Here is a 20,704-nt window from a genome sequence, read left to right on the forward strand (position 1 = left end):
TCCCAGGAGTGTTTTCCTTGCATGTCCTGCCCGTGTGTCCCATCTGTGTCCCCTCCATGGTCCCACCTGTGTGTCCCACCCATGTGTCACGCCTGTGTCCTATTCATGACCCCTCGTGTCCCACTCTATGTCCCACATGTGTCCCACCCATGTGTCCCACTCGTGTCCTCCCTCTAGGTGCCCCTCCCGCAGTCCCCCGTGCTTTCCCCGGTCCCACCCGTGATCCCCCCTGTCTCCCCCTATGTCCCCCCCATATCCCCCTCCGTGTCACCCGACACGCCCCCCGGTCCCCCTGCCCCTGTCCGGGTACTACATTTCCCAGCATCCCTCGCTCCCCGCTGCCTCGCTCCGCCATTGGCCGCCTCCAGAAGCGCTCAGCGGCGTCTCCTGATTGGCTGTCGCCGCGGCAACGGTCGGCGGGGGGCGTGGCCGGGGCGGCCCCTCCCGCCGCCGCGGGTTTGTTTGCGGCCGCCCGGCGGCGGCGGCCGGAGCCGAGCGGACCCGGACGGACCCGAACCGAGCCGGAAAGAGCCGAAAGCAACCGGGAAGAGCCGAGCGCAGCCGAGCGCGGCCGGCCGGGCATGAGGAGCGGCGGGACTCGGAGCCCCCCGCGCCCCCGCCCGGGGCCGGTGCCCCCGGGGCTGCCCGGCCGAGCCCGCCAGTCCGCGGGCCCCGGTGACGCCGCGGGAGCCGCCGCAGGGGGGGCCTGGGCTATGCGGTGGTGGCTGCGCGCCGCCGTCCTCAGCCTGCTCGCCGGAGCCGGGGGTGAGGGGCCGCCCCGGGGAGCTGGGGGGGGGGCGGGCGGCGGGGCCGGTCTGGCCGGTGCCGGGCTGCGGGGCTCGGGGGCGGGGAAAGGGTTCCGGTGTGTTCCGGTGTGTCCCGGTGTGTCCCGGCGAGACCGGTCCGTCCAGTGCCGGGAAAGCGGGAGGAGGCGGGGGACGGCGGGGGCGGGGGGCTCCGGGGGCGGGAGGAAGGTCCCGGTGTGTCGCGGGGTGTCGCGGTGGGATCGGTTTGACCAGCACCAGGTCCCGGAGAGGCGGGGGCGGGGGGTTCCGTGGGCAGGGGAAGGATCCCGCTGTGTCCCGGTGTGTCCCGTGCCGTCCCGCCCCCGTCCCGGTTCATCCCGGCGTGTCCCGTCTCACCCGTGGCCCGGTGCCGGTCCCGCAGGCAGCGGCCGGAGCGAGCCCCGGGCCGTGGTGGGGCGCGTCGGGGGCAGCGCGGTGCTGGGCTGCGGGCTCCTGGGCGCACACGAGGCGCGCCCGCCGCTCTACGTGATCGAGTGGGTCCGCTTCGGCTTCGTCCTCCCCATCTTCATCAAGTTCGGGCTCTACTCGCCGCGCGTGGACCCCGAGTACGCGGGTGAGTGGCGGGGACGGGGCGGGCGAGGGGTTCCCGGGACCCTGGTGGGCTGTCCCGTGTCTCTGCTCTCTGTGATTCGGTCCAACCGGGTGCTGCTGGTGTTAGACCACCTTAAACCCGCTCCCGGAGAAGCGGGGGGGCTCTTGCGGGGGTCTCGGGGGGCCAGGGAGGTCCCTGCAGCAGGTGAGTGCCAGTCCCCGTGCCCAGGGATGGCAGGAGGGATGGGGGTGCCCGACTGGCAGAGGGGATGCAGATCCCTGCCCATGCTGGCAGCGGGAGGGATCCCCAGAGGGTGAAATCTGGGAGAAGCCCCCCAAACCCACCCCCGTGGGCATCTCCCGCACGGTGGAACGGCCGAGCCCTGCCGGTGCCACCGGCGTGCCCCGGGGGCTGCGGGCGCTGCCTCGGCCCGTGCGGGTCGCCTGAAGGTTGAGGCTGGGGAGGGGATTTCGGGGGAGCTGCTAATTGGAGCAAAGCTGGGCCGGGGACGGGCTGGGCGTGGGAGGGGGATATTCGCTGCTTTAGCGGGTATTTAAAGTGAGCGGTGGCAGAGGAATGCCAGCGAGAGGATCCCTGAGAGCACGAGGGGAAAAACCACAAGAGTGTCCCCTGGGCATGGGGAGGGCTGGCAGCCCAAAAACCCCGACTTTCTGTGCCAAAATCCGTGCTCTGACCCTTCCTCGGGGGGCTGGATCATGCCCAGATCACAATCCAAACCCTGCTGCCAAAACTGACCCGTGCCTAAAAATCCCCTCGGTTGGGACACCCCACTCTCCTGCTGCCCCCTTCCCATGAGGATGCAGATTTTGGGGGATGCTTTCAGCAGCTCCGCCCTTGCTCTGGGGGACCAGCGGTGCCAACGAACGCCCCGGGCAGGACAAGGCACCGGGAGGCCAGGGCTGAGCTCCTGTTACCTGAGCGCCGAGGGGCCCCGCGGCTGCCGCGGCTCCGGTTACCCAGGAAGGGGCTGGCAGTGCCCTCCCCCGTGTCCCCTCGTCCCCGAGGGCTGCGGGAACAGATTGGGGTCAGCGCTGGGGGAAGGGGCTGCTGCCTGGAATGAGGGCGAGCTGGGTGGGTGGGCAGGGGGGCTGGCGGCCGTCGCCATGGCAGCGGGGCGGTTTGTTCTTGTTTTCCATCGGCCGGGAAGGGCAGGGGAGGTGGGTGCAGGGCGATGCCAGCCCCCTCTCTCCGCCGCTTCCCAGGTGGATCAGATCAGGTGTCACCGCTGCTGTCACCGGTGTCCCTCCTGGGGAGATCGGGGGGGGACAGGGTGGGCTGCGGCTCCTTCTGTGACAGCGCGTGGTGGGATGGGGTCGGCTCTCCCCTGGATGCCACCGCCACCCACGGTGACACGGAGCACTGTCCGCTGCCCTAGAAGAGGGTCGGTGGTCTCTGGGCTGGCTGTGGCCGCGTGGCGGGGCCTGCAGCCCCCTTTGTGTCCCCCTCCCCTCCTTTGTGTCCCGCTGAATGTCGGTTGCCAGGCGCGGGGAGGGGGATGCTGGGCCACAGGGTTTTGTTTTTGCAGGGCGCTGGAGGAGGAGGAGGAGGGGGCTGGGGCCGGCACAGGGGGATTAGGGGGAGGCTGAGGGGCGTCCCCAGACCGCTCTGATCCCTTCCAAAGGGACCTTTGTTCGGGAGCCGGCTGCTCCCGCCGCGCCGGGGGCTGGGGGCTGGCAGCTGCTGGGGCTTCCCAAAGCTTCCCAGAGCTCCCCAAAGCTTCCCAGAGCTCCCCAAAGCTTCCCAGAGCTTCCCAGAGCTTCCCCGAGCTGTCCCAATTCCCAGGGCCCGGCGTGGGAGCCAGGGCTGGGGTGAAGGCTGGCGGAGCCCTCGTCCCACAGTTGTGGGATGAAGGCACAGGGGTGGGAAACAGCTCTGGGCGCTGCGGGAAAGGTTTGCACGGGTTTGTGTGCGGGGTTCGCACGGCTCAGGGCGGATCTCGGTGCCCGAACCCGCCTGCCCGGCTCCTGCCACTCCTCCTCATCCTCATCCTTGCCGGGCTCGTCTGGCGGGACACGGAATCCCAATCCCGCTGCCAGCGGTGCCCGTGCGGTGCCAGCCGGGGCTCCAGTGCCTCGGGCACTGCGTGGGCACCGTCTGTGACACCGGGTGGAGCTGGCAGCGGGGGCTCCCCAAAACTTCCCGTGTCGGGAAGCCCTGGGGAAGCTGCAGCTCCTGGGATGCTGATGGAGCATCGTGGGCTGCTCCGGTGCTGCCCGTGCCGTGGCCCTGCCGTGGTGTCCCGGGAGCAAGGTCACCTGGAATGGCCCGGGGGTGCCCGGGGTGCCAGGGAAGGATGGATGCCCACGGAAGGGGGTGCTCCGGACAGTGGGTGCCCGGGGAAGGGGATGCTCAGGATGGTGGGTGCCCCAGACAGGGGGTGCCCAGGATGGTGGGTGCCCAGAGATGGGGATGCCCAGGATGGTGGGTGCCCCAGACAGGGGATGCTCAGGACAGTGAATGCCCAAGGAAGGGGATGCCCGGGATGGTGGGTGCCCAGAGATGGGGATGCCCGGGATGGTGGGTGCCCCAGACAGGGGATGCCCAGGATAGTGGGTGCCCCAGACAGGGGGTGCCCAGGATGGTGGGTGCCCAGAGATGGGGATGCCCAGGATAGTGGGTGCCCCAGACAGGGGGTGCCAGTGCGTTCGTTTGGGGCCGCTGGCTGCGCACCCCAGCCTGGGCTGAGCCAATTGCTCGCTGCACCCTGAGCCGATTATGGCTCTGATAATAGCCCGGGGGATTACCGCGCTGCGCTCGCTCTCGCTGCGGCCCTTATCCCTCTCCTCATCAAAGAGGCCGCGGGACGTGCGTGGGGCTGGCGCGGGGCGAGGACCGCACGGCCTGGGGGAGCCCCGGTCACCGCGTCCCCCCGGGAAGCTGCAGCGAGGCGGGCGGGGGTTCACCGTGACCGGGGCTGAGCAGGGTGAGAGCGCCGGGGGGGCTCCCAGGGGGAGGGAGAATCCTCGGGAGGGGGAAAAGGGGTCGGGAGAGGAGTGTTGGGGGAGCGATGCTCGAAGTGCGTGGACCCGCCGTGCTGGGGACCCTGCCGAGGGTGACAGAGCCGCTGTCGCCTCCTCTCCGTGTCACCCATGTGTGCCGAGTGCTGGATGTCGCTGGGAGCAACCTCTGGCACCGCCGTTGCCAGCCCCCCGCGGCGGCAGCGTGGGCGGGCGCCCTGGGGAGGGGGTGACCCGGGGAGAGGGGGTGACCTGGAAAGGGGTGGCCTCGGGGAAGGGGTGACCCGGGAGATGGGTGGCCCCAGGAAGGGGGTGACCCGAGGAGAAGGTGGCCCGGGGGAGGGGGTGACCTGGCAAAGGGGTGGCCCGAGGAGGGGGTGACCCCAGGGAGGGGGTGACCCGGGAGGGGGTGACGTGGGGAGAGGGGTGGCCCCAGGGAGGGGGTGGCCCCAGGGAGGGGGTGGCCCCAGGGAGGGGGTGGCCCGAGAGAGGGGGTGACCTGGGAAAAGGGTGGCGCCAGGGAAGGGGTGACCCGGGGAGAGGGTGGCCCGGGGCAGGGGGTGGCCCGAGGAGGGCATGACCCAGGGAGGGGGTGACCTGGCAGAGAGGTGGCTCCAGGGAGGGCGTGACCCAGGGTAGGGGGTGGCCCGGGGACGTGGCTGTCCCTGAGCCGCTGCCGGTGGCGCAGGGCGTGTGCGGCTGGAGGAAGGTGCCTCGCTGCGCCTGGACCTGCTGCGTGCCGAGGACCAGGGCTGGTACGAGTGCCGGGTGCTCTTCCTCGACCGGCACAGCACCGACGCCGACTTCCAGAACGGCACCTGGATCCACCTCACCGTCAACGGTACCGGCCCGTCCCACCCTCAGCTGCTCTGCCCACATCTCCCAGGGCTGGCACGGCAGACGCCGGGCTTCCACACTGACTTGAGCCAGATCTGAGGGTGAGGGCTTGGATCTGGATTTGCCTTCCAGCACCTCCCACCTTCCTGGAGACCCCCCCTGCATTCGTGGAGGTGCGGGACCAGGCTGCACTGAGCCTCACCTGCAGGGCTGTCGGCAACCCCCAGCCTGTTGTCACCTGGAAGAGGAGTGACCAGCCTGTCCAGAGCGGGGACACGGTGCAGGTGAGGGTGACAAACCCCTGGTCGCCCCTCTGTGGCTCTGCTGCCCATCCCCAGCATGGTGGCACCTCCCTGCTGCCACCACCACCCGCTTCACAGGGCACGTTGCTGTCCCTTGGTGGCCGTGCCACAGCTGGTGCCATTGCAGGTGAGCAACGGGACGCTGAGCATTGCCACCGTGGAGCGTGCCAGTGCGGGCACCTACACGTGCCACGCCTCCAGCAAGGAGGGCACCGTCACCCACACCACCCGTGTGCTCGTGCAGGGTAAGCACAGGCGGTGCCCAGGGAGCACCAGGGAGCCACGGCATGGTTGGTTTTGGGAGCAGCTGGGGCCGTGCCCTGTGCCCAGCCCTCAGTGCCACTCTGCCCCGCACCCCAGGGCCACCCATCATCGTGGTGCCACCCCAGAACGTCACTGTCAACATCTCCCAAGATGCCTTTTTGGCGTGCCAGGCTGAGGCATACCCAGGAAACCTCACCTACACCTGGTACCAGGGCAGCAGCAACGTCTTCCACCTCAGGTATGGGATGGCACCGCGGCTGCTGTGCCTCCAAACCTGCCCCCAAGTGCCAGGGACAGCCTGGGTGTGCGCTGGGGGCAAATCCATCACCCCAGGGCAGCAGGGACGGTGCCAGCTGTGCCACTCCCTGCTGTGCCATCCCTTCCCAGCCACCTCCAGGCTCGGGTCCGTGTCCTGGTGGACGGGAGTCTCCTGCTGCAGCGAACGACCCCGGACGACGCTGGGAAATACACGTGCACCCCCAGCAACGGGCTCTGGAAGCCACCTTCCGCCTCAGCCTTCGTCACAGTGCTCTGTAAGACCTCCTCCTGCACCCGCGGGCCATAGGGAGCCCTGCTGTGGGGGCTGTGGTGGGAACAGGGGTGCCCCGTGGGGACCCCAGCCCCGTGTGTCCCCGCAGACCCAGCGCAGGTGACCACCATGCTCCCGGAGACTCACCTGCCCAAGGGCATGAGGGGCGTGATCCGCTGCCCCTGCAGGGCCAACCCGCCCCTGCTCTCCGTCTCATGGACGAGGGACGGGCGCCCGCTGGAGCTGGACAAGGTAGGGCCGCTCCCAGCTCCTTCCCAAACCCCTCCTGCTCACCCATTCCCCATTTCCCACCATCCTTCCCACCTTCCCAAACCCCTCCTGCTCATCCATTCCTGACTCCCAGCTCCTTCCCACCTTCCCAAATCCCTCCTGCTCATCCATTCCTGACTCTCAGCTCCTTCCCACCTTCCCAAATCCCTCCTCCTCACTGAATCCCCTCTCCCAGCTCCTTCCCAAATTCCTCCTGCTCACCCACTCCCCACTGCCAGCTCCTTCCCACCTTCCCAGCTCCTTCCTGCTCATCCATTCCTCACTCCCAGCTCCTTCCCAAATCCCTCCTGCTCATCCATTCCTGACTCCCAGCTCCTTCCCACCTTCCCAAATCCCTCCTGCTCATCCATTCCTGACTCTCAGCTCCTTCCCACCTTCCCAAATCCCTCCTCCTCACTGAATCCCCTCTCCCAGCTCCTTCCCAAATCCCTCCTGCTCACCCACTCCCCACTGCCAGCTCCTTCCCACCTTCCCAGCTCCTTCCTGCTCATCCATTCCTCACTCCCAGCTCCTTCCCAAATCCCTCCTGCTCATCCATTCCTCACTCCCAGCTCCTTCCCACCTTCCCAAATCCCTCCTGCTCATCCATTCCTGACTCCCAGCTCCTTCCCACCTTCCCAAATCCCTCCTCCTCACCGAATCCCCTCTCCCAGCTCCTTCCCAAATCCCTCCTGCTCACCCACTCCCCACTGCCAGCTCCTTCCCACCTTCCCAGCTCCTTCCTGCTCATCCATTCCTCACTCCCAGCTCCTTCCCAAACCCCTCCTGCTCACCCATTCCCCTCTCCCAGCTCCTTCCCAAATCCCTCCTGCTCATCCATTCCTCATTCCCCACTCCCACCATCCTTCCCACCTTCCCAGCTCCTTCCTGCTCCCCCATTCCCCACTCCCAGCTCCTTCCCACCTTCCCAAATCCCTCCTCCTTTCCCAGCTCCCCGGCTGGTCCGTTCGTCCCGACGGCTCCATCGTCATCGCCACGGGCAACGACGACACGCTGGGGCTGTACCGCTGCACGCCCTACAACAGCTACGGCACCGCCGGCGAGTCCCGGCCCACGCGGGTCCTGCTGAAGGTGAGGAGCCCCTCGGGGTCCCCATCCTGGCTCTGCACCCCCTGCCAAGCCCCCCCCGAACCGCCCTTCTGCCTTGCAGGACCCTCCCGCCTTCACGGTGCGGCCCAAGGAGGAATATTTCCAGGAGGTGGGCCGGGAGCTGGTGATTCCCTGCGTGGCTCAAGGGGATCCCCCACCCACCATCACCTGGGTGAAGGTAGGGGATGCTGTTTTGGGGGGTCAGCTGAGCCCCCCTCCAGGGACAGAGATTGTTTTTGGCCTCCAGGATATCATTTCTGGGGCAGCGTCCATGTGCCTACATCACTCCTGGGGCAGTGTCCTTTTCCCTACATCACTTCTGGGGCTGTGTCCCTGTCCCCACTGGGTCCCATCCCAAACTGGAGTCCCATCACATGGTTCCTGAGGGATCTGAGATCACTGTCCTCTAAAAAATTGGCAAAACCCTGCCCCTCGGCCTCCAAACCAGCCCCGGGGTGGTGGGCCATGTCCCCCTTTTCGTGTCCCCTTGTCCCCAGTGTGTGGCGTGTCACGGTCCCAGCTCTGCATGGGACAGGTTGGTGGTGGCCCCCCATCAGCGTGTCCATGCCCCACAGGTGGGCAGCGTGGGGAAGAGCAGTGCCCAGGTGGATGGGAACAGCAGCCTCGTCCTCCACCCCCTCATCAAGGAGCAGCACGGAGTCTGGGAATGCACGGCCACCAACCAGGTGGCCAGTGTCACCACTGCCACCTCTGTCCACGTCCTGGGTGAGCTGCCTGGGTGAGCTGGGATGCTCCTGGGGTGCTGGAAAGGGTGGTCCAAGCCCCCCAGTGTGACACTGCTGCCCGCCAGGTACCAGTCCCCACGCTGTCACCAACGTGTCCGTGCTCCCACTGCTGCTGGCAGCCAACATCTCCTGGGAGCCAGGCTTTGATGGAGGCTACTTCCAGAGGTTCAGCGTCTGGTACACCCCTCTGTGAGTGCCCACCCCCGCTGTGTCCCCCCCCTAGGGACCACAGCTCCCTCTCACGGGTCCCTCCTGTCCCCAGGGTGAGGTACCCACCGCGGGCACACCACGACTGGGTGTCGCTGTCGGTGCCAGCTGGGGCTCAGCACCTTCTGGTGGAGAACCTGCAGCCAGACACCAGTTACCAGTTCAGCGTCCTGGCCCAGAACAAGCTGGGCAGTGGCCCCTTCAGCCAGATCGTCACCTCCGTGCCCAGGGGTAAGGGCAGCTCCCCAAAACACCCCCGGTGCCCCCGTGCCCACCTCGTGCCAACCTCTGCTCGCTCCCCAAGGCTTCCCAGTGACCACAGTGCCTCCGGAGCCTCCGGCCATGACCGTGCACGTCTTCCTGTCCCCACCCCGGGCTCTGACTGCCAACGAGACCGTGAGGGGGGTCCTGCTGCGCTGGGACCCCCCTGCCCGTGCCTCGGTGGCCCTGAGCGGGTACGCGCTGGAGCTGCGGCAGGACAAGGGCGGCTGGGAGGTGCTGGAGCGCTCCATCCCCGGCACTGACACCCAGGTGCTGGTGCCAGGGCTCATCAAGGTGAGGTCTGGCTGGGTTAGGGGTCGATGCTCGCTGTGGCAGCGCGGCTCATGGCTCTGTGTCCTCTTCAGGACGCCTTCTATGAGTTCCGACTGGTGGCCTTTGCTGGCAGCTACATCAGCGACCCCAGCAACACGGTGAACGTGTCCACGGCAGGTGCGTGGGGAGAGAAACCAGGGGTGGGAAACATCCAAATTCCCAAAGGAGAGCCCCCTTCATGCTGCTCCCACCCCCCTGTCCCTGCTGCTAAGCTGGGGGCACAGACAGGGCAGGACCCCCAAGGCTAAAGCTGGGGCAACAGCCAGAGTGGCTTCAGCCTCAGCAACCAGAGCATCTCCTCTCTTGGTGCCCAGGGCAGTGGGCAGAGCAGCCCTGGTGGGGCAAGAGCTGAGTCTTTGCTGTGTCCCCATGATGTGGTGACACCAGGGGAGGGCTGTGCCTGCCTGATGGGGTGCCCTGAGCGTGGCAGGGGGCACAGGTCCCCCCCAAGGGCAGAGCAGCCCTGGTGGGTCAGGAGCTGAGTCTTTGCTGTGTCCCCATGATGCTGGTGACACGTGGCTGCCATGCCATACTCCTCCACATCCCATTCCCTCCCTATCCCATTCCTGCCATGTCACTCGTTTGGCTTTCACTCCGCCAAATCCTGCTGCCTCTCATCCCACTCCTGGCCATGCCACACTCTCCTCCCTCTCCCTCTCCCTCTCCATCTCCCTCTCCCTCTCCATCTCCCTCTCCCTCTCCCTCTCCCTCTCCCTCTCCCTCTCCCTCTCCCTCTCCCTCTCCCTCTCCCTCTCCCTCTCCCTCTCCGTGTCATGCTCCACTCCATCCCTCTCCCTCCCTGTCCCACTCCTGCCTGATGGGGTGCCCTGTGTGTGGCAGGGGGCACAGATCCCCTCCAAGGGCAGAGCAGCCCTGGTGGGGCAAGAGCTGAGCCCCCCATGATCCTGGTGCCACCAGGGGGAGGCTGTGCCTGCCTGAAGGGGTGCCCTGTGTGTGGCAGGGATGGAGGTGTACCCGTCCCGCACGCAGCTGCCGGAGCTGCTGCCACAGCCGGTGCTGGCAGGGGTCATTGGTGGGATCTGCTTCCTCAGCGTGGCCGTCATCTTCAGCACCATGGCCGCCTGCATCATGAACCGGCGCCGCGCCGCGCGCGTCCGCAAGCGCCGCCAAGGTACCCGGGGACAGGGGACAGGGGACAGGGGACAGGCCAGCCTGGGTGGGGACCGAGTGGGTGCTGCCATCTCCTCCTCCTCATCACGTTTTGAGTTGCTCGCCGTGCGATCCCCCTGTGTTCTCATGGCCTTCCAGATCCACCACTCGTCTTCTCCCCCAGCAAGAAGCTTCCACCTCCACAGTAAGTCACGTCATTGCCACGCTCCCTGCTTGTCCTGCCGTGTCACTGCCATGGTCCTTCCATCCCACTCCCTCCCTGTCCTATTCCCACCATGCCACATTCCCTCCCTGTCCTGCCATGCCATGCCATGCCATGCCATGCCATGCCACACTCCCTCCCTGTCCCTCTCTTGCCATGCCATGCTCCTCCACATCCCATTCCCTCCCTATCCCACCCCTGGCCATGCCACACTCCCCACCCTCTCCATGTCATGCTCCCCTCCATCCCTTTTCCTCCCTGTCCCACTTCTGGCTATGCCTCTCCCTGTCCCATCCCACTGCGCTCCTCATCATCCCTCTGCCACCAGCTGTGGGGGCACAGGGACAAGCTGGGGACAGCCCCGCCCTGCCCAAGGGCGTTAGGAGCGAGGTGCTGCCCTCGCGAGCTCCCTCCGGGCAGTTTTGGCTGCAGAAAAGCTCAGGAAATGCAGGAGCAGCACGGCTGGGGGTGCTGCAGCTGCTGCCTCTCCCCTGCAGCAATGCTCGTGGCCCTGGTAGCCCCGCCAGCACGGTGAAGCTGAAGCTGCAGCCGTCGCCGTGCCGGAGCCTGCACCGGAGCCTGCTGTGGGGTGAAAAGGCCGGCACCAGCCTGGGGCTGAGCATCGCCGGCTCCCGTTACCCCGCCTACGAGAGCCACGGCCGGGAGCACCGGGAGCACGTGCCGCTGGAGCGCATCTGCCGCGGCCCCGACGGCCGCTTCGTGCTGGAGAGCGACTCGCAGCCGGAGCCCCCGCGGGACCCGCTGCAGCCCTACCGCCAGCTGCCCGCCGGGGAGCAGGAGGAGGACGAGGAGGACGAGGATGAGGAGGAAGAAGAGGAAGACGACGAGCCCGTGTGGCACAGGGGGGTCTCGCTGCGCCCCCAGCCCGCGGGGCAGCCCCGCCGGGGCGCCCGGGCCTCCGGGCACCGCCACGGCCGCTACTTCGGCTACGGCAGCAGCAGCCCCGTGGACGAGGCCGTGGCGTTGAGCATCACCGACGTGAGCCCCGTGGCCTCTGCCGCCGCCACCCTGCCTTACAGCGCCGTCCAGGAGCCCCCGGCCCCCGCCACGCCCCCCGGGACTCCCGCCCCGCCAGGGCTCCCCGGCCGGCCAGCAGCGCCCCGGTGACCCCCGGCCCCATCAGCGGCATCCTGCAGTACCTCAGCCTGCCCTTCTTCAAGGAGATGTGTGTGGACGGCGACTGGCCCCCGGAGGAGCCGGGGAGCCCCCAGTGCCGGCGGCCGGCCGGAGCCCCCGCCAGCCCCGCGCCCGGGGCGGACGCTGTGCCGGACTGCAATGACACAAGTGCCAACGCCACCTCCCCCCCCGCCACCGCCGCGTTCCTTGAGCCCCCCCGGCTGCCCGTGGGCCCCGCCAAGGCCTCGCTGCCCGGTTCGCCCTCCTGGCCCCGCTCCCCCAGCCCCGGGCCGGCCCCCCAGCCGGCCCCACATCTCCGGACTGAGGCCCCGGGGCGGCCGCCGGACGCTGCAGCCGCGGAGAAGCTCCCTCGGGGCAGCCTGACCAGCCAGAGCAGCGGCCGGGGCAGCGGCTCCTTCCTGCGGCCCCCCTCGCTGGCACCGTCCCTGGGGGGCACCTTCCTGGGCACCCCGGTCGGGGACGGGGGCAGCTGGCACAGTGGGGGCTCGGCAGCCGAGGAGGGACGGGGCAGGACGGATGCTGGCGCCGGGAAGAGGTGAGCCGTGGGCAGGGCACTGGGATGAGCTCCTGCAGCGTGCTGGGGCAGCTCCGCGCCTGTCCCACCCAGCTGCCATGGGGTGGCCTGGCACGGAGCCACCCGGCTGCCTCCCAGCCCTGCAGCGCCTTGGGGACACCCCCTGTGTCCCTGTCCTGAGAGACCCCTCCAGTTCTCCCCAAGCATCCCTGCCGTGTCCCCCCCACACCCCTCGGGCTGGTGTCCCTGACGCTCATCCCTGGGATCTGACCTTGGCATCTGCCCCTGCCACCCATCCCTGGGCTTGGGGTGTCTCCTGGCATTTATCTTGGGGTCTCATGCCCATCCCTGGCATCTGATCCTTCATCCCCTGCCCTGCCCTCCATCCCTGTGCTGTCATCCATCCCCAGGGTGTCACAGCCATCCCTCGGGGTTTCCCTTTCTGGGGTCTCTCCTGGATCCCACCCCGGGGGTCTCACACCCTCGGGCCGTGCCCCTCGCCCCCTCCCCGCAGGAGGAACACCTCGGTGGACGAGAACTACGAGTGGGACGCGGAGTTCGCGCTGGAATCGGAGCTCCTGGAGGCGCTGCAGCTTTACCGGGGCGCGGCCCCGGCCCGGCCCGGCTCCTCCATCGCTCTGCGGGACCGGCAGCGGCACCGTGAGTGCGGCCCCCCCGCGCCCCCCACCCCCGTGCCCAGGGCCCCGTGGCCGCCCCGGCGGGTGCCGCGGCGGGGCCGGACGCTGCTTATCTCCCCGCAGAGCCCGGCTCGGCCCCGGTGAGCTCGGTGTCGGCGGAGGCGTTGGGGACGGGGGGTGCCCCGGAGCGCGGCCAGACCCCCCGGCCCGAGGGGCTGGGGGCGCGGCGCCGCAGGGAGGGGGCCCAGCAGCGGCGGCAGCGGGTGGGCGCCCGCGGGTGCTGCTCCGAGCGCTTCGAGGTGGCCACGCTGCTCTAGGGACCCCCGGGACCCCTCGGGTGAAAGGATGGGCGGGGTGGGGGGGGGAATAAAGAGGCGTGAGAGCAGCTCTGGCTCCTGTTGGCGGGGGATCCCCGAGGTTCTGCCGCGTCTCCCTCCTTCTAAACCCCCTGTGTCCCATGTCTTCCACTCCATCCTACGCCCCCTCCATCTTCTCGGTGTCCCCCTCCCAGCTCGTCCCGCTCTCCGTGTCTTGTGCAGGCTCCCCGATTCTCCTGTGTCCCCATCTTCCTCATCCTCTGGCCACAGCTTCCCCTTCGCCACTCGCATCTGCCCGGCCTCGCCCTATCAATCCCACCCCCCTCATCCTCCCTGGTACCCCCACCTCTCTGGTACCGGCCCATTTTCCTGGTACCCCCCATCTCCCCGGTACCCCCATCTTCTCGTGTCCCCCCACAAATTGCTCTGTCCCCCCATTCTCCTCACGTCTCCCCCCTCATCTTCCTCCCTTGGGGTGTCCCCCCCCATCTTCTCGCTGCCCCTCCCCGTTTTCTCCGTGTCCTCCCCCCCCCATGGGATTTTCCCGCCATCTAATCGCTGTCCCCCCCATCCTATCGGGGTGGCCGCCATTCCTGTCCCCTCTCCAATGTCCCCCCCCCACCCCGTTCCGGTGTCCCTCCCTCGGTTCTCCCCCTTCCCCGGGAGGGGGGCGGGGCCTGGCGGCGGCCCCGAGCGCGCGGGAGGGGCGTGGCCTGCGCGCTCATGCCCTTATATGGCCACGGCGCGGGAGCGCGTCACCGAGGGGGCGGGGTCAGGGGGATGACATCACCGGGGGGTCGCGCGTGGGCTCCGGCGCGGGTCGCGTCGGGTCACGGACGTTGGTCACCCCCTGTCCCCACATCGCGTCCCCCTTTGTCCCCCTGCCACACCCCCATGTCCCTCCGTTATGTCCCCTCGTGTCCCCCTGCCACACCCACCCCCTGTCCCCCCATGTCCCCTTTGTCCCCCTGCCATGCCCCCCCATGTCCCCCTATGTCCCCAATGTCCCCCTGCCACACCCACCCCATGTCCCCCATTACTTCCTCCCGTGTCCCCTTGCCCCGCCCACTTCATGTCCCCCCATATTCCCATCCTGTCCCCCTGTCACATCCACCCCTGTCCCTCGGCATCCCCCTGCCATGTCCCCCTGCCATGTCCCCACTGTGTCCCCTGGTCCTGCCCACATCACACCGTGCCCCCTGCTCTGTGCCCCTCATCCTGCCCTCTGTCCCTGAGTTTGTCCCCAAGGTCCCCTCGCCTTCCACCCCCACTGTGCCCTTTGGGGGTCCTGTCCCCAAATCGCCCCCTGTGTCCCCTGGCTGTGCCCCAGCGTCCCAAGATCCCTTAGGACAGTCCTGCTCGTGCTCTGTGTCACCCTGGGCCACCCCCCTGTGGGTCCTGGCCCCTTTGTCACCCCTAAATCTCTTTGTCACCCCTAATTCCTGTCCCCGTGTCACCCCTAACCCCACCCCTGTTCCTGCACCTCTGTGTCACCCCCTGACCTTGTCCCCCCCATGTCACCCTTGTCCCATGGGTCACCCATGTGTCACTCCCTGCCCTGCTCCCCTGCTCCACGTGTCCCCCACCCATGTCCCCAAAGCCACGGGAAACACCACCCAAAATCCCCAGGGGACACCCACAGCCCTTAGAGGGTTAAAGCCACCCCACCCTGTGGCACCCATGGGTGCGGGAGGGACCCAGGAAGGGCAGGGGGACACTTCTGGGCTGGTCCACAGAGTGACAGTGCCATCCCTGCCGAGCTCTGGTGGCACCAGCATGTGACAGTGCCATCCCATCCGAGCTGTGGTGACACCACAGAGTGACAGTGCCATCCTGCCAAGCTCTGGTGGCACCACAGTGTGACAGTGCCATCCCAGCTGAGCTCTGGAGTGTGACAGTGCCATCCCATCTGAGCTGTGGTGGCACCACAGAGTGACAGTGCCATCCCTGCCAAGCTCTGGTGGTACCAGAGAGTGACAGTGCCATCCCAGCCGAGCTGTGGAGTGTGACAGTGGCATCTCTGCTGAGCTCTGGTGGCAGAACAGTGTGACAGTGCCATCCCAGCCGAGCTCTGGTGACACCACAGAATGACAGTGCCATCCCAGTGGTGGCAGCCCAGCCGAGCTGGGCACGGCGGGTGCTGAGGGTGGGTGGGGTGACGGGGACACTGCAGCAGTGGCCCTGTCACCGTTCCGGAGGCGGCCGGTGGCCTCGAGCCCGGGCTTTGTTTGTTGTTTTGGTGGCGCTCGCCATGGAGACGGGAGCGGTGCCAACGCCACCGGCTGTGCCGGCGCCACCGGGGACACCGCGGGTGCTGCAGGGGCCACGTCCTCCCCCCGAGCCTCAGCTGTCCCCCTGCCACCACAGCTTGTCCCCATCACTGTCACGGCAGGGTCCTGGCACCCACCAGTGCTGCTGTGGGGATTGTCCCCGTCACTGCCACCATGAGAGGTTTTGTCACCACGGTCCTCACCAAAATCCTCAGGGGGTTGTGCCCAGCCTGTCCCCACCACAGCCACGCTGTCCCTGTGTCCCCCTGTGTCCCCCTGTCCCCACTGCAGCCGTTCAGGCCCCACCCCATCCTCATGTCAGCCACCACGGCCACACTGTCCCCACACAGCCCTGTCACCACTGTGTCACTACCACAGCCGCCCCATGTCACCTCAGCCACCACAGCCACCCTGTGTGGCACTGTCACCACGGCCACACTGTCCCCACACAGCCCTGTCACCACTGTGTCACTACCACAGCCGCCCCATCGTCACCTCAGCCACCACAGCCACCGCCGTGTGTGACACTGATCACTGCAGTGACCCCATCCTGACCACTGCCACCACAGCCACCCTGTCCCCCTGTGTCCCCCTGCCACCACAGCCACCCTGTCCCCACCACAGCCACTCTGTCTTTGTCACAATCCCTGCCACCGCGGTCACCCTGTCCCCAGCACAGCCACTCCATCCTCACGTTGGCCACCAGGGCCACCCTGTCCCCTCCCCACCACGACCACCCCATCTTCACCTCAGCCACCACCACGGCCACATTGTCCCCACCATGATCACCCTGTCCCCACCATGGTCACCCTGTCCTCATCTTGGCCACCGCAGCCACCCTGTCCCCACCACAGCCAGCCTGTCCCCACCACGGCCACCCTGTCCCCACCATGATCACCCTGTCCCCACCATGGCTGCCCTGTTCCCATCACGGCCACCCTGTCCCCACCCTGTCCCCACCACGGCCACCCTGTCCCCGTGCCCCCCCGTGTCCCCACGGCGGGGCGGGGCTGCCCCGGGGCGCGGTGCGGGCTCGGTCCCAGCCCCGGCCGCGGATCCCGCCCCGGGGGCGGGCGGTGCCGGGCGGTGCCGGTGACATCAGCCGTGAAAAGGGCGCGGGCGGCGGCATCCGGCACTGCCGCCCCGGGAGCGCGGGACCGGCGCCGCAGGTAGGGAGGGGCTGGCACCGGGCACCGGGCGCCGGGCGCAGGTGGGCACGTGATGGATGGGGACGGCACCGGGAGCGGCGCGGGCACCGGGAAGGAGATGCGGACCGGGACAGCGACAGGGGCGGAGATGGGGACCGGCTCGGGACCGGCCGCTCGGTCCCCGGGGCGCGCCCGGTGTCCCCCGTGGTGTTCCCCCCGCCCGCCCCGCTAGCGGTTGCGGCCGGACCGCGCCCGCGGAGCCGCCGGGACACGCGGCCGCGCCCGGGAAACGGGACCGGGGTGCGGCTTCCGGCCCCGCCGTGCGGGGAGCCCCGGGGCGCGCCCGCGGGACCGGCCCCGGTTCCCTCCCCGCCGCCGCCGGGGTGGCCGTGTCCCCCCGGTGTCCCCTCCCCGCGGCTCCCGGGGGGCTCTGGGCACCCCAAGGTGGTCGAGCCCTGGGCACAGCCTCTCCCTGCTGTCCCCGGGCTGCGTCGGGGTCCCCAGGGTGACCTCGTGCGGGTTGGGGTCCCCTCCCTGTTGGCACTGGAGGGTCTCGGGGGTCCCCAGGGTGGCTCGGTCCCAGCGGGGCTGGGCACAGTGCTTTCCATGCCAGTCCTAGGAGAGAGCTCGGGGTGCCCAGGCTGCCCCTGGAGACCCCCGGGTGGCTGCCCCATAACCGGGACCCTCGCTGTCCCCACGATGGCCGGAGGGTCCACAGCCCAGGCGGGTTGGGCGCAGCCCCCACCCCCGCGGAGTCCGGAGGTCGCCGGGGCAGCGGGGCTGGGTCCGGGTGTGTCCCCATCCCGCCTGGGCAAGCTCCGGCTGGGTCGGGAAATGATCCCAGTTCCAGCTCCTCTTTGTTTCCCAACGCCTTGGCCCCCGGCCGGCCGCCGCTCCCCACGCCGCTCCCCGCGGGGTCCCCGTGGCCCAGGCCTGGCCCTGGAGACCGCCAGGGTTGCCCAAGGCTTTGGCTCGGGGGGCACACCCGGCTGGGCTCGGTTTTCCTCCTGTCCTTGAAGGCAGCACGTCCTGGGGCTGCTCCTGGTGACGGGACCCCCGAGCTGGGTGTGTGACAGGGGTGAGCTCAGCCTGGCACCCCCGAGTGTGGGCTGGGCACTCCCTGGGCAGCAACTGCCACATGTGCCCGGCTGGGACAGGGACACCGGGGCACGTGGGGCTGCCTGCACGTGTTCTGGCTTCTCAGTGCCCCCAAATGCCAGCGGGGCAGGACAGGGCGTGGGGGCAATGCACGGGTGGGCAGCCTCATGTGCCCACCATGGCACTGGTGGGCAGAGGGCACAGAGAGACCCCAGGGGCTCGGGCAGTATGGGCAGGGCCACTCTGCTCATGTCCCCTGTGGGCATTATCTCCAGCATGGGTGGCACCGCTCCAGTGGCACCTTGGCACAGCACCTGGCCAGGGGTGGGGTCCGGCTGCCCCGCCGGGGTGGGGACACCGCCGCCATCAGCCCTGGCCCCACGCTCCTGTGCCAGTCCCGGATCTGGCTCCGGGCCCGAGCAAACGGGCGAGATCTGCAAACAAGCTCTGACCGGCCCCCGGTGGCTGCCAAGCCCGTGAGGGGCCGGGCCGCAGGATGGGGATGCTCAGGGTGGCACAGAGGGTGCTGCCCACCCTGCTGGCCCTTGGGCGGGCACAGAGCCAGCGCCTGCACCCGGCCAGCTGGGCAGGAAGAGGGCAGAGCCTGGGCAGCGCCTGGCATGGGCGATAAGGCTCCATGGCGGACGTGCAGGCAGGATGGGGCTCGCAGGGCGGGCAGAGCACTGACGGGTGCCATCCCCGCAGACCCCCCTGCCGTCAGCATGGCAAACCGGGGCCCCTCGTACGGGCTGAGCCGGGAGGTGCAGCAGAAGATCGACCGGCAGTACGACCCCGAGCTGGAGCAGGTGCTGGTGCGCTGGATCCTGGCGCAGTGCGGCGGCGACGGCGGCAGCGCGGTGGCACAGCCGGCGCCCGGCAGGGACGGCTTCCAGCAGTGGCTGAAGGATGGCACAGTGAGTACCCCCGGGGCCGGCCGGGGTGGGCCTGAGCTGACCGTAATCCTAACCCTGTCCCTGCCTGCAGGTGCTGTGCCGGCTCATCAACAGCCTCCACCCGCGGGGACAGGCGCCCGTGGCCAAAATCCAGGCGTCGGCCATGGCCTTCAAGCAGATGGAGCAGATCTCGCAGTTCCTGCAGGCGGCCGAGCGCTACGGCATCGCCGCCACCGACATCTTCCAGACCGTGGATCTCTGGGAGGGTGAGTGACCCCGGGGCTGTGGGGTGGGACAGGGATGGGGATGGGGATGGGGATGGAGCTGAGCCTGCTGTGGGTCCTCCAGGGAAGAACATGGCGTGCGTGCAGAGGACCCTGATGAACCTGGGCAGCCTGGCCGTGGCCAAGGGTGATGGGCTCTTCGTGGGAGACCCCAACTGGTTCCCCAAGTAGGTGCTGGGGGTGCTGGAGGCCGGGCTGTGGGGGTCCCTTGGGGATGCTGACACCCGCTGTGCCCGCAGGAAGTCGCAGGAGAACCGGCGCGTCTTCTCCGAGGACAAGCTGAAGGAGGGGCAGAGCGTCATCGGGCTGCAGATGGGCACCAACCGGGGCGCCTCGCAGGCTGGCATGACGGGCTACGGGATGCCCCGCCAGATCCTCTGAGCCCCTCTGGACCCCCCAGGCCTCTGCCTGCCAGGGGCCCCCCCCCAACTGCCTTAACCCCCGCCGTGGACCAGCCGGGTCCCCCCCGGCCCCAGTTTTGTCAGGACCAAAGTAATTTTTTATTATTATTATTTGGCTGGGTGGGCGCGGTGCCGCTGCGCCCACCCCAGCGCCCCGCAGTGCCTTGGGGGCTGCTGGAGGGCCCCCCCAGCGTGTGCCCCAATAAACGGATCCTCTTCTTTCCAGGCCTGGATGGTCATGATTTGGGGCTGGGGGAGGGCAGGGGGGTCCTGCTGGGTTACAAAGTGGGGGGGACCCCGGTCTGGGGGTGCAGAGACCCCAAGGCCGCGTGGAGGGGCGGGGCCACGACCAAGGGGGCGGGGTCAGCAGGGACTGGGCGGGGCAAGAGCAAAGGGGGCGGGGCTGAGTTGTCTCTGTATCGCAGCGCCCCCTGCTGGCCGAGAGCGTTCCATGCAGCGCCCCCTGCTGGCCGCGGTTATAACTGCACCAAACATGAAAAACCAGATTGTTTCCCCCCTGAGCAGGTGGGAAAGTTCTGCTTTTGTGCTGTTTGTTCTGTTTGTTTTCTACATTTTTCTCTGAAAGCCGCATATTTTTGAAGTTATAATAATCTGGAGCACGGGGTCTTCTTTTTCATTCCTGCCCTCCTTGGCAGATATTTGTCTTTCGAAGCAAGACACAGAGGATGGAAAGAATTCCACCCCCATTTCTTGGGGACAGTTGAGAGGTGGCCCCCAGGACTCAAAGGGGAGTCAAAACGTAAAGCGCAACTGCCATAAAACTGCCGCAAATCGTGGCTGTCGCAAAATTGTCGTAAAGCATGTGTGCCCAGGTGGCCAAGAAGGCCAATGGCATCCTGGCCAGAATCAGGAATGGCGTGGCCAGCAGGAGCAGGGAGGTCATTCTTCCCCTGTACTCGGCACTGGTGAGGCCACACCTCGAGTATTGCCTCCAATTCTGGGCCCCTCAGTTTAGGAAGGACGTTGAGATGCTTGAGCGTGTCCAAAGAAGAGCAACGAGGCTGGTGAGGGGCTTGGAACACAAGCCGTGTGAAGAACGACTGAGGGAGCTGGGGTTGTTCAGCCTGGAGAAAAGGAGACTCAGAGGTGACCTTATCACTCTCTGCAGCTTCCTGAAGGGCGGCTGTGCTGAGCTGGGGTCGCTCTCTTTCTCCAGGCAACGACAGAACAAGAGGACACAGCCTCAAACTGTGCCAAGGGAGATACAGGCTGGAATTAAGGAGGAAGTTTTTCACAGAAAGAGTGGTCAAATACTGGAATCATCTACCCAGGGAGGTGGTGGAGTCACCATCCCTCGATGTGTTTAAAAAAAGACTGGATCTGGCACTCGGTGCTATGATCTAGTTGAGGTGTTAGAAGATGGGTTGGGCTCGATGATCTTAAAGGTCTCTTCCAACCTAGAAATTCTGTGATTCTGTGATTCTGTGATGTAGGGTGCAGGACCCATGGGGACA

General features: G+C 67.8%; 1 protein-coding gene across 1 annotated transcript; it reads left to right on the plus strand.

Moving 5' to 3' along the window:
• The first annotated feature begins 452 nt into the window (after positions 1-452).
• On the plus strand, positions 453-19,450 carry IGSF9 (immunoglobulin superfamily member 9). The gene is given in 24 exon segments (XM_030965453.1): positions 453-765; positions 1,168-1,359; positions 5,005-5,157; positions 5,286-5,437; positions 5,583-5,700; positions 5,816-5,957; positions 6,107-6,252; positions 6,358-6,500; positions 7,470-7,610; positions 7,690-7,806; positions 8,204-8,354; positions 8,440-8,563; positions 8,637-8,812; positions 8,886-9,136; positions 9,208-9,292; positions 10,137-10,307; positions 10,445-10,490; positions 11,006-11,559; positions 11,562-12,201; positions 12,695-12,840; positions 18,357-18,565; positions 18,636-18,810; positions 18,893-18,995; positions 19,068-19,450. Coding segments are annotated over 24 exon segments (4,461 nt in total). The 5' UTR covers positions 453-581; the 3' UTR covers positions 19,210-19,450.
• The last annotated feature ends 1,254 nt before the right edge of the window (positions 19,451-20,704 follow it).

The sequence above is a fragment of the Camarhynchus parvulus genome, chromosome 25, assembly GCF_901933205.1.
Source record: "Camarhynchus parvulus chromosome 25, STF_HiC, whole genome shotgun sequence".
NCBI lineage: Eukaryota > Metazoa > Chordata > Aves > Passeriformes > Thraupidae > Camarhynchus > Camarhynchus parvulus.